Source organism: Pan troglodytes, chromosome 16 (assembly GCF_028858775.2).
Source record: "Pan troglodytes isolate AG18354 chromosome 16, NHGRI_mPanTro3-v2.0_pri, whole genome shotgun sequence".
NCBI lineage: Eukaryota > Metazoa > Chordata > Mammalia > Primates > Hominidae > Pan > Pan troglodytes.
The window spans coordinates 56,158,946-56,170,954 of NC_072414.2; the positions used below are offsets into that span (position 1 = coordinate 56,158,946).

Consider the following 12,009-nt stretch of genomic DNA (forward strand, 5'->3'; position numbering starts at 1 on the left):
AACTAATTTTGTATTTTTAGTAGAGACAGGGTTTCACCATGTTGGCCAGGCTGGCCTCGAACTCCTGACCTCAAATGATCCACCCGCCTTGGCCTCCTGGAGTTGCTGGGATTACAGGTGAGAGCCACTGCGCCTGGCCAATATTTATTTTTTTAATTAAAAAATAATTTTCTTCTTCAGCACTCGAAGAGAGACAGCAATATTTATTTTTGAAGTGACTCACAGGAGAAGACAATATTTAATCCAAGGAATGAAACAAGAATGCCAAATTATCAGGCATTTATTTTTGTTCACAGGAGTCTTGAATCGCATCAAAGTTAGTCCTAGCTAGATTGTTAATTACAAATGAGCCGAGGGAGATTAAAAACAGACAAACCAATCAACCAACCAAACAAGCAGAAGTAGCCAAGAAAGGTAAGACATTTTATTTTACATACAAAAAGGGTGCAAACTGAGTCATTTCCTCCCCAAACTGGGGAAGAGGTATACTTAAAGATCACATTTGTGTTTTCCATGGTGCCCTAGGAAATGGGCTACTCTGAGATCACATATCAGAACCCATTTTCCATTTTCTCCAAAGAAGGCTACTTCCTCTGCAGAGAAGATTTTCCTAATGGTGCACAAATATCTCTCCTGGAGGAACCATTTCAAATACACTTGAAATTGACATTCATGTCTAAAAATACTACAAATTTCATTTTCACAGCTGAGCTTTGTGACCAGTGCCAGGGTTTATGAAACATTATACATCTAAAAAAAAAAAAAGTAAAAAAAGAGGCATTTAACAATAATCAGACACATCCACACATTAAAACTGATTTCCACTGCTGATTTATACATTAGCTAGTTGTTTAAAAATCGCAATCAACATCCCAACATCTTTTTAAGAGTACAATGGGCAAAGATCAAAGACAGATAAATAATAATATAATAAATTAGAGCATGTAATACATCCTATGGGAATTGCTGAATCAACATTATTTTCCATTGGGGGGTATATATTTTTGGTTTATCTTTATCTTTTCTGCTGTTATTTTTTTTCTCTGCTTGATAAAATGGGGCTCATTCCTAAAGCCAGCTTGCTGAGACACTAATTTCAGAAGCTCACTTGTCACTTGTTTACCTCTGAGAATACTCAGGAACACATGGTTCCCAGCAGCTTGGGCTGGGTCTTTATGGAAGTGAAATGCACACAGATGAACACACGCACTCACATGCGCACACACACCACACACACACACAGACACGCAATCACACACTTCCATCTGTAAATATATTTCTCCCCAAAGAAATGGCTCATCTTTCCTGAGACATTCCTAATAGACTGATAAGCCTTCTAAAAAAGGCTTTTGGTGCAAGGGCTGGCCTGGGATTTGGTCTGGAGCTCATGAACTGAAAATGTCTCACCTGTACTGAAAGAGGGGTGGGTGGGGACATTCAGAACAGCTGTCCTCTTGTGGGTGTTACTGGAATGGCTGCACCACACCCCCACTTATTACCATGAATAATCCTCTGCTCTGAGACCTTATAGATGGTGATGGCACTGGGAAAGTGATTGTGAGGAGTAAAAGAAGAAAAATAAAAGAAATTCTGTATACAGAACGGAGGTTTCTTTGTAACATCAGGTTTGGTAATCAAACTAGAAATACAAGGAATACGTGTTCACTTTTTCCCTTGAAAGGTGATTTACAAATACTGGAAGTGGGTTTTCTGGTTGTGTTTTGAGAAAATATGTCAACTACCACTGTGTATTATCCAGGGAACCTACTCACTATTTTGAATACAATGAGAAAACTATTTTTTTGTACTTAGTCACTTGCAAAAGGAGTTAGGAAAAACATTTTTAAGACTGCTTGCTGGATAAAAGACTTTCAAGATTCCTTACTTGTGGCTAAAACATTGCTCAAAACTTTATAAACCCACGTAAGGGCCATGGTTGCCTCTTCTTTTTCTTATTCAGAAACAAAATCACCCCCCATACACCAAAAAACAAACTGAAAACCAAAAACAACAACAAAAAAACAAAACCCAAAGCCAAAGGAATCCCAATTTGATTCCTATCAACCCCTCATGGGAAAGACTAGGAGCCTCTGCCATCGACCTCTAGACAGGACTTCCCTGGAGTCTGCAAAAGCAAGAACCCGAGAGATAAGTGCCTGTCACTTACGTGGCCAATTCAGATGGGTTGCCTAATTATCCTGGCTCCCTGAGGGTTTCTGGAATTCATCTGCCCACCATAGGGCAATGGTGGCAGTGGCGTGGCAAAGGCAATGTTGGCTGTATGGTGTTGCAGGCTCCCAATCTGAGAAACGAACCTTAATATGGTTCTGACACTGGAGACAATGTTGTTAGGGCAACTCAATGGGAATGGAGAGCTGGTTTAAATGTGAAATGGAAGAGGTGGCTGGGACACAGGAGGCATGTGGGCTTGGGAGATGCATCAAACGAAAGTTCCTCTGAGAAGACGTTTTCTTGGCTGCCATGGAAGTTCTCATTTTTGAGAAATGCAAGCCATGCTTGCTCACTGGGAGGAGGAATGGATTTTATCTTTTACATAGAAAAGTTAAGGCTATAATCTTTAGTAACCACTTTGACGTTACATTATCATTGTTACATATTTCTGGCATTAAAAGTGGTTACTAGCACTGAAAATCAACACTGAATATGCACTACCAGCATATCTTCCCACTGAACTAAGTTTGGAAATTACTTTAGGGGTGATGGTCACCTTTTCTGGCTGATGGACAGGGACTGTTTTCTAAGTACTTGGAGTTCATTTAGAAAAAAGAGACAATCAACATGTCTAGAAACCTCAGGATCTCTGCTGTCATCTGTAGCTCATGCATTCCAATATAAAATGGGATTTTAACTGGAAGCTAATCTTGTACCTTCCAAGACCCTGTTTACTGCTGGACAGGCTCCATAATAGCAGAAGAATGTTAATTAAGGCAGTCATGAGTGCACACTGGCTGTCAGGATACTCTATCCACCCTTGGGGGCAGTCTGGAGTGAGATCTCTGGAAAGCACCAAGGTGCGTAGAGCAACTTGACCAACTCTTACTGCAAAGACACAAGTGATACCCTGGTCAAAAGGGAGTAGGGGGTACCATTTATGCCTTGGTGGAGTCTTGGCCTGTGTGCCTCAAATCTGTTTAGGATGCAATGTCTGAGGGACTGTAGAGCTTGGGAAAACTCCTAATGTATACTATTAAGGGTTTTTATGAATAGATGCTGAGTTAGCTTTCAGGAAAAACAATTGCATCAATCCTAAAGAAAAAGATCGTTAGGCACCATACTTGTGAAATGGAGAAAGCTCAGAAACTACAGAGCAAGTGGATGGGTGGGGACAGTCAGCGAGTGCATGCCCTAACCCCAAGGATCTGGCTGAGGCATACAGCTAAGGAACTGTAGCAGTAGGGTTGAGGAGGGAGCCCTGATTTGCTGATGGGGCTGAAACAAATGGCCAATTGCATCTAGGGTACTCAGGTTTTTTGCTTATTTTTAAGGAAGATCCCACCAGAATCTCCCAGGTCTGGGACCACTTTGAAGCGCCAATGGCCCTGGAGGGATCACCATTACTCTGCATGCTAAAGGGACCTGGGATTCTTTACCTTTGTTATGAAAACCAGATATCTAGTAAGAGATTTGTGAGGTTGGAAGGTGAGAACAGTGTCTTAGGAAGTACGGTCCCCTACAACTGATCCAGTAAAAATTTTAAGACAAAAAAAAAGTCGCAAATCCAGCTGCAAGGCAGCTTGCCCTGCAGCCAAGCTGGTCAGTGCCTTTGCTTTTGTGTGTTTCTGTGTGGAAGCAGGGTGAGGGGCTGAAGTGAGGCACTCAGTAGAGTATAGAGTGCCAGGATGCTCCAGGCATTCCCACCATTTCCCTCTGCCCTTTTTTTTTTTCTTTTTAGACAGAGTCTCACTCTGTTGCCCAGGCTGGAGTGCAGTGGTGCGATCTCGGCTCACTGCAACTTCTGCCTCCCAGGCTCAAGTGATTCTCCTGCCTCAGCCTCCCGAGTAGCTGGGACTACGGGAGCATGCCACCACGCCCAGCTAATTTTTGTATTTTTTGTAGAGACGGGGTTTCACCATGTTGGCCAGGCTGGTCTCGAACTCTTGACCTCACATGATCCACTTGCCTTGGCCTCCCAAACTGCTGGGATTACAGGCGTGAGCCACTGCACCTGGCCCCCCTCTGCCCTCTCTTGAGAGGGAAGGCATTTTCTATACAGGGGTGAGGAAAAGTTAAACTTTCTATACAGTAAGATAGCAATGCCCAAATCCCAACTGAGAAACTATGTAAATTTTAGTGATAGGGCTGTAACCACTAGGTAATGGCAAGGACATAAATCCCAATATTCACAGTCCTTGTGGGGAAGGGGTGTGATATTGTATCTCCCTGCCACTCTATGTTTCATATATAGAAACATTTATAGAAATGACATATTACCATCTTTTCATAAGCTAAGCAGGTTTGATGCCAGTGAAATGATATTCCCTAGCCAAGGTCCAATGGAACAGATGAAGCCCAGTACCTCTGATCCATGTTAATGTTATTTCTGCTCTGTGTAAGGTACATCAAGGGAATTTTTCAAGAAATGGCAACTATCAGAAAATATCCCCACACCCTCCAGTCCAAAAGACAGCCCTGCACCTCAAACCAGAGGTGAAGACTTCTATGGTCCACAAACCATCAGACTAAGTCACCCACCAGCCACTGTGCTCCATGGTTAGCTCTCTACTCCCAGATACAAGACCTCTTTCCTGATGTAAATGACCCTTTCTCTTCTGTCACCGCTGGAATGAGGAGTCATTGTTTGGTTAAGCCACTAAACTCAAATGAAAATTGGGCATGAGAAGAGTAACTCCACACATGAAAGACTTGTCAAACAGTGAATGAGGAACCAAGATCCTTCACAGTAGTACCTCATATGAAAACACCATGGGGGGAGGCCTAGGGCATACTGGGAAAAACATGCTTAGAGGCACGGCCACCTTTCTGGAAGGAGTCCAATTGAGAAGATAATTTCAGACCTTTCATTCCAGTCTCCTTTTCCCTGGAATGTTCCAGCACCAAACAATCTTTCCCTCCTTTTAAATGCGGCCCCATATACTGCATCCTAAGCCTACTGCTATGGACCTGCTGGGAGAAGATCTTCATAAGCTTGGTTTCTGATAAGGCAGGCCAGCCCAAATGCTACAGCTCAGCTATTGGGGCAGATAGGATACACCGATTTTCTTTTCCTGGCCCTATAATGCCACACCCTGAGGTCCCTCTGGCAGGTGGAAGGCAGGTTCACTGTCCTCTTTTTTTCCACTAATGGCAATATGGTGGTGGCTGTTTCATCACTAATTTTTCCCCCAAGTCACCAGGACGTCACATGGCTATCTAGTTGGAAGTCCCCGGCAGCATAGGAAACAATTTCAATTTTTTTTTTTTGTTAAGCATCTCCTTCTCTGGGATGAGCTGTTTCCTGGTCACAGTCTGGCTCGGCTGGCTCATCTCATGTTCTGGAGAGCTAGGTTTTCAAACTGTAAGCTGATTAGGTCAAGATGCTCTGGTAGGGACATTCTTCAGCTGCTGAGAAGATGAATGAAAATTCAAGTATGTTTTCTTGCCAACCTGAGTGTTCACTCAGAATGACACTGAGTTTGGCTTCTCTTCTGGGTGCTGCAGATCAAACTCTTTCCACTGAGAATGTCCTCTGGACCCATGTTCTCTCTGAATGGCTTGGCCGGCCCCATCCCCCTCAAAACAGGTAAAAGTAAAACCCCCAATATAATCAGACACAATATGCATCTGCCATGTTTTTGTTTTTGTTTTTTTAAAAAAAACTAAAAGTGCAACAAAGTCAGTTTTCTTTCCTTTGCTTAGAACAATTTTCATTGTCCTACTACCTGGAGAAAAGAGTTTGTCAAAAAAGCTAAGAACGCCAACACACAGGGACAGTAGACTGCAGATTGCTCACAGCTTGTGTCCTACAGTGTAACTTCATAGGAGGGAGGGAAGAAGGAACCTGAACCCCAAGGCCAGCTGGGATGAATGCTGCACAGGCACAGAGGAAGAGGAAACCATACTGCCAGGCACACCTGGGATACGGAGAAGGTTCTTCTCCAGCCCAGGTCTGCCATTTTCCTCCTACCTTCTTGGCCTTACTCCCAGCCTCTTGATCTCCTTCTGCAGACAAAGCCTTTAGCTCACTAGGTTTTATGCTGGAGAGGGTTGAGGGTGGGGTAAAAACCAGGAGTAAACTAAGGGGAAGAAGGAGAATAGTAGTCCTTGAGTTTTTGTGAATGACACCTTCACTGTAAACAATGGGAAGGAGAGTCAACCAGGCAGCCCTATGGGCAAGCAGTGGAGGAACAGCAGCTCTGGGACCTGCTCAGAGCCTTAGGCAGGAGGAGATGGCCAATGACCCACTAGGCCCTGGCTGCCCGCACTGGCCCCTTCTGGGGGCATCTGTTTTCTTCTTTTTGGTTTGGATATCCACCCTCCCCCAAAGAGGAGTCCCTTCCAATGAGAAATGGCAGGAGCTGCAGGTACAATTGAGTCAGAGTCCCCAGGGCCTGAGGACTCCTGGGAGGCACTGGTCACTTGTGGCGCTGAGCAGTCTTCTTCCTTTTCCTCTTAAAGAAACAGCAGCACCTGGAGCACAAGGAACATTGCAAGTCAGTGCGGGAGGCCTGCAGCTTCCAGCAGACTTCTGCCTGCTTCTGCTTACTGCAGGGGTGGAATTTTCCCCCTAGCACCCACCCATAGGGACCACCCACCATCTACAGTGCACGCACTGGAGGCAGTGGGCAGTGTCTGCCAGAAAAGCCAAAGGAAATAGCTGCTTGATTTCAATCTGCAGTCATCCTACCTAATTATCAAGATGGTGCAGGCTAGGCAGGGCTGAAATAGGCATTACTGGAAGGAGGGTGAAGAAGGCTCATAGTTTAGCACCCAACCCAGATGCCTCACCTTATCAAGAGTCATGACTGGGGGTCCTCAGGGCTGCATAAAAATAGTCTACATTGTCTACTCCTTGATACTGAGGGCACAATTATTTAATGCAACTCACTGGCCAGAGGGCAGGGAGGCTAAAATAAGGCAAACAAATCCCATGATAAGTATGATGTCTGGAACTCTAGGAGGATCTCAGGATGTTACCAATGAAGGATTAAGGATTCTCTCCATCCCCCTCTCTGTCCTCACCCACCGAAGTAGGCAGGAGAGGCCCTGACTCTAATAATGACGGTGAGCCACATCTCCTGACATCAGTACAGCTCCCCTTTTCATTTGGAGGGGACCACTGTCACAGCCCAAGAGCTGACCATCAGGATGCTCTCACTCCCCAATTTAGGGAGTGAGATACAGGGCACTCCCCAATTTAGCTTCCTGAGACTGCTGCTGTGCCAGATGGGGTTTATGAACTGGCCTTGTTTAGGATGGAGGTGGGATTGGCTCCTTTATGAGTCCTCCAAGTTCTGCTTCCTGGGGACTAGCCACAGTTCTGGCACATCCCTAAGTCTGAGTATCCCCCCTCCTCACTCCTGTCTTTAGAACAGGAAGTATCACTCTTGCTCAGGCAGTCCAGAAGCAGGTGGTGAGTGCTGTGGCAAGGTGCACAAGATATGTCCTTTCTGGGGAGCTGACACATGGGGAATGAGAATGAAAGGGACAGAAGGTGGTGGATGAGTCAAAGATGCCGGATGATGGAGGGCAGTAAAGTTGGAAGCATAGCTCAGACTTGCTAGATCCTTGAAAGAAAACTTTTCTGAAAAAACTATCTTTGAGTCTCTTGCCTAATTATTGCAGGTGTAAAGCCAGCAATATTCATATGGAAATAAAGACTATTACTTACTTCCCATACCCCTAGGTATTCCATTGTAGCCAAGATTCCCTCTCTTTTTAGTCAGACTCTTTGGTATTCCTACATCCAATGGACTAGTTATAAAAAACTGGAGAAAGTTTCTAAGAATGCAGAAACATTTACACAGACCATGATGGGCTTTAATCATATCTGAATGAATCAAACATGAAAATTTTAGAAATAGGACTTTCTTAAGAGGGTCTTTGGAAAGATTTTCTCTGAAAGTATCAATGACATTTGTGAGGTACTATTAATGGGTGCAAATATAATCACTAAGCAAAGTGTCATATGTATTTGGAAACTAAATTCTTTTAAATAAAAGTGACCAACATTTTTGTTTGTTAAAAATAATCCTCAGTGGAAACCCTGGATAAGAATTCAAGAACAAATGGTGTTTTTTGGTGTTTTTCTTTCTTTTCTTTTTTTTTTTTTGAGACTGAGTCTCACTCTGTCGCTCAGGCTGGAGTGCAATGGCGCCATCTCTGCTCACTGCAACCTCCACCTACAGGGCTCAAGTGATTCTCCTGCCTCAGCCTCCTGAGTAGCTGGTGCCCACCAGCACACCCGGCTAATTTTTGTATTTTTAGTAGAGACGGGGTTTCACCATGTTGGCCGGGCTGGTCTGGAACTCCTGACCTCCAATGATCCACCTGCCTCGGCCTCCCAAAGTGCTGGGATTACAGGTGTAAGCCACTATGCCTGGCCCAAATAGTGTTTTTCTATACATAATGCTTTAGAAATGGACATTTTCCAAGTTGAATGTCCTGAAATTAATAATAAAAGAGGCAAATTAAATCTCTATTTCAATAGACTTACCTCTTTTCTTCTGAATCATGATTTTCAGAGGTATTACTAACTTTTAAGTCAACTTCTATTCTTAATCTTTTTGGAGGATGCTAAGATGATGATTTTGTGTTTTTAAGAAAGCAATAAAAAAAGTTTACAATACTGTTTAGGTCCATTTCAAACTGTACAATGACTTCTCTTTTACCTCCTCCAAGGCAAGCCATAAGAATTAATGCCTGCTTACAAGCATATCATAACTGGATGTGCAATGCTGAACCCACCTAACTAAAAGGGAGTGTGAGCTATGGTTCAAAGGAGTTGGAATATTTCAAATTTAGAGCCCTGGATTTATCTTTGCTAGTTATTGTAGTTAAAGCTTCAGCAGTGGCAAAGGCTTTTAATGATTCTACCTACAAGAAAGCAGGCCCCACAATCTGTTCTTCAACTCTTTGGTGTCTGTGGTGACTACTAGCAACAGGATCTATTAAACTGGGTCAGACTCTAGACCAAGTCCACTGATTGACTTTCAGATGTGTTCCTCTCAGAAGAGAATGAAGGCAGGTGGTGGACCCCTCATGGCTTAGGTTTCCTTTCAGTTGATTCTTTGACTGTTTAGATGACAAGAAGTTCTCAACATGCTGGAGTCAAAATCGATCCAAATCTCCCTACTCTCAAGCCATCTAGTGCTCTTACCCCAGGCCTCTGACCCACTACCTTTTCCATATGGCATTCTTACTATGTCCTGGCCCTCTCTCTTCAGCTATTCCCTTGCTATGTTCCTTTTCTCTGCCATATGTGTACATTCTTCCTTTCTTCTAATACTTAACTCAAATCCTACAGTGTTTACAAGGACTTCTTTGACCATCCTGTCCATGGTGACCTCCTGGCCCCTCAGCCTCTCAAGGGCAATAATCTCAATGTCCTGCAGAACTCCTTATCCTTTCATGTGTATGTCTGATCTCTTCAGCTAGATGGTACCCAAGCTCTTGGGGGCAAATTTTGTAACCCCCCACCCCCACACCCCACTAGAGTTCCAAGCACAGGGTTGGATAAGCATATAGCAGGCCCTCAAGTATCTGCAGTAAGGATCATGTGACTGACACCTCACAGGAAAAAATAGACCACCACAATGTCAGATTACACAGACACATGTTTGCAAAACAAATAGCCAAAGGTATTCTTTGATCCCCTAAGACTATAAATCTGACCTCCACAAAACCCAGTTGTTTTCTTTAATACATTCCTGTCCCTGAGGAAGCCCCTGTAGGCAATCTGGCTTAGATAGTTAGGGTTCAGAAACCAGTGCCCAACCCAGTCACTGAAGACAAATAGAAACATGGCAGTCATGAAACTAGCAGGCTGTTACCTCCATATAGAGCATGACTTTATGCGTGCGGACAATGTGGGAGAGTTAAAATTCCAGACTGCAACAGACCAACAAGTTCAGGAGTACCTGGAAGGTCACAGGCAAGAGAGCAGGGGAAGGGGCTATGTCTTGTAGCAAGAATGTTCCTCACCACACATGGATTCTTGAGGGCTTCTCCTTCCATAAACTCCATGTTATTCCTAAAAATACATTCCAGGAACCTTTTCCAGGAGTGGAAAAGACAGGCTCCAATACATCAATTAGCTGAGTCAGTCCTTGGCCTACTAAACTCTCACATAGGAATAAAGAAAAAGACAATAAACAAAAACAAAACAACTCTCAGAACAACAACAACAAAACATCCACCTCTCCCTGAAGGAGCTCCCCCTTTTTTGAGATTGCTACTCTACAGAGGGAAGAGCCAGCTGAATCAAAAAGTCAGATTTTCCTAAAGCAGCCAATTTCCAGGTTAGAGACCACATTGCAGAATGTGAGATTATCCAGCAACAACTCACTATCCTTGCGGCTGTGAGTAAACACAACTGCTACATAAAAACTGATACAGTAATCTTGCCCTTTTACCTCTGTCCCTCTCCATATCTGGTTGTATTAATTTGGGAGAAAATTTACTCAGCTAAAAATAGATAATTTTGGATACTGCGGGATACTGTTATGGCAGGAGGAGACAGCGATAAGGTGGGTTTGAAAGAAGGAATAGATTAATTCCTGGGTACAGGCCTGCCCCATCCCCACCTTATGGATCTAGATCCCCAGTCAGGGTGGTTATGGCACAAGGAGTCCTATGGAAGCTATTTAATGTTCCTAAGGCATTTTGTTTGGCTTTGCCAGTCCCAGCCTAGTCTGGTCCACTCCCCTGGCAATGGACTGGAGAGAGGGACTCACCACAGGTTGAGCATTTTCAGGCAGCTACAGAGTATATAAAGAGAAAAACACAGAAAGGAAGAGAGAGAAAGAGAGAGATATTAGTCCACAGAGGTGAAATGGAAGCGACTCCCTGTGAGCCATGCAAACATGCAGTATGTGTCTGTGTTTAGTTTCTTCTTCTGTCAAGGTAGGGTGAGTAGGCCCAGGCCACTTGGTCCCCACGTTAAAGTGGAGGGTTCGGACAGGAGCCTGACAGAAGCATCAAGGTGGGAGCTGGATCTCAGGGGTAAGGCAAAACAGAAAGAGTTGGTGGGAGCTCCAGGGTGGGCTTTCCTGGGCAACTTCTAGGAAGGCAGCAGGGGAAAGAGCAAATGACCCTGCCTGTAAGAACTCAATCAAGCACCAAGGGTGAACCATTTTGGTTCCCATATGAAGTCTTACTGTGCAATATTAAGCTAGCCTCTCAAATATTCTGAGGGAAAAAGAAAGTCCCTAGCCTTTGTGCAAGTCCAACATGCCTGATCAAAGCAGCTAGCAGTTAGCTCTTCCTCTAGAGAGGGAGAAAAGGTTTAAGCGACACTTACTTTATCTTATTAGAAGATGAATCAGAGGGAGGAGGGTCACTGCTCTGTATTAAGGTATAACTACCAGAGAAGGACCTAAATTCTACTCCTGTTAATGCTCAGGAGAAATGAGGTTCACATTTGTTAAATTATAGCTAAAGTCTGGATAACCAAAAATTCCTGTATTCTTACTGTAACAAAAATCAACCAAAAAGCTGCCTGCCCTCACCACCCTTTAAACCATAAACAAGGACATATGTCCTGGAGCTAGAGAAAAAGGGAATTCACATGTTCGTTTTGTACACAGAACAAAACCTAAGACCCTGTTATTTCTTTCCACCTTTACACTAAACAAGCTGGGTGAGGAACCCAAAATCAAAAGCCTGAAAGTGAAGGTTTCACATGGTCTCCCCAGTACTGAGGTGTGTCTCAATATAAGCATCATCCCCTTCTCCCCCACAAGCAGGCTGCATGAACAAATGGCATCACAGCTGCGTGCAATGAGGGGCTGTTTGGAACACCTAGTGCTTCTCTAGCTGTGACTTCTTCCC

At 44.0% G+C, this 12,009-nt stretch overlaps 1 protein-coding gene across 41 annotated transcripts in view; it reads right to left on the reverse strand.

Moving 5' to 3' along the window:
* Positions 1 to 402: 402 nt before the first annotated feature.
* Positions 403 to 12,009, reverse strand: part of CSNK1G1 (casein kinase 1 gamma 1) — a 206,809-nt gene continuing 195,202 nt past the window's right edge. For 17 of the 41 annotated variants that reach the window (XR_010151320.1, XR_010151323.1, XR_010151318.1 and 14 more), the window contains one exon: positions 5,809 to 6,648. Coding sequence is in view for 32 of the 41 variants with exons in the window: in XM_054666770.2 (XP_054522745.1) it covers positions 6,594 to 6,648 (55 nt within the window). In the remaining 9 variants the exon portion in view is untranslated. 41 annotated transcript variants of the gene reach the window in all.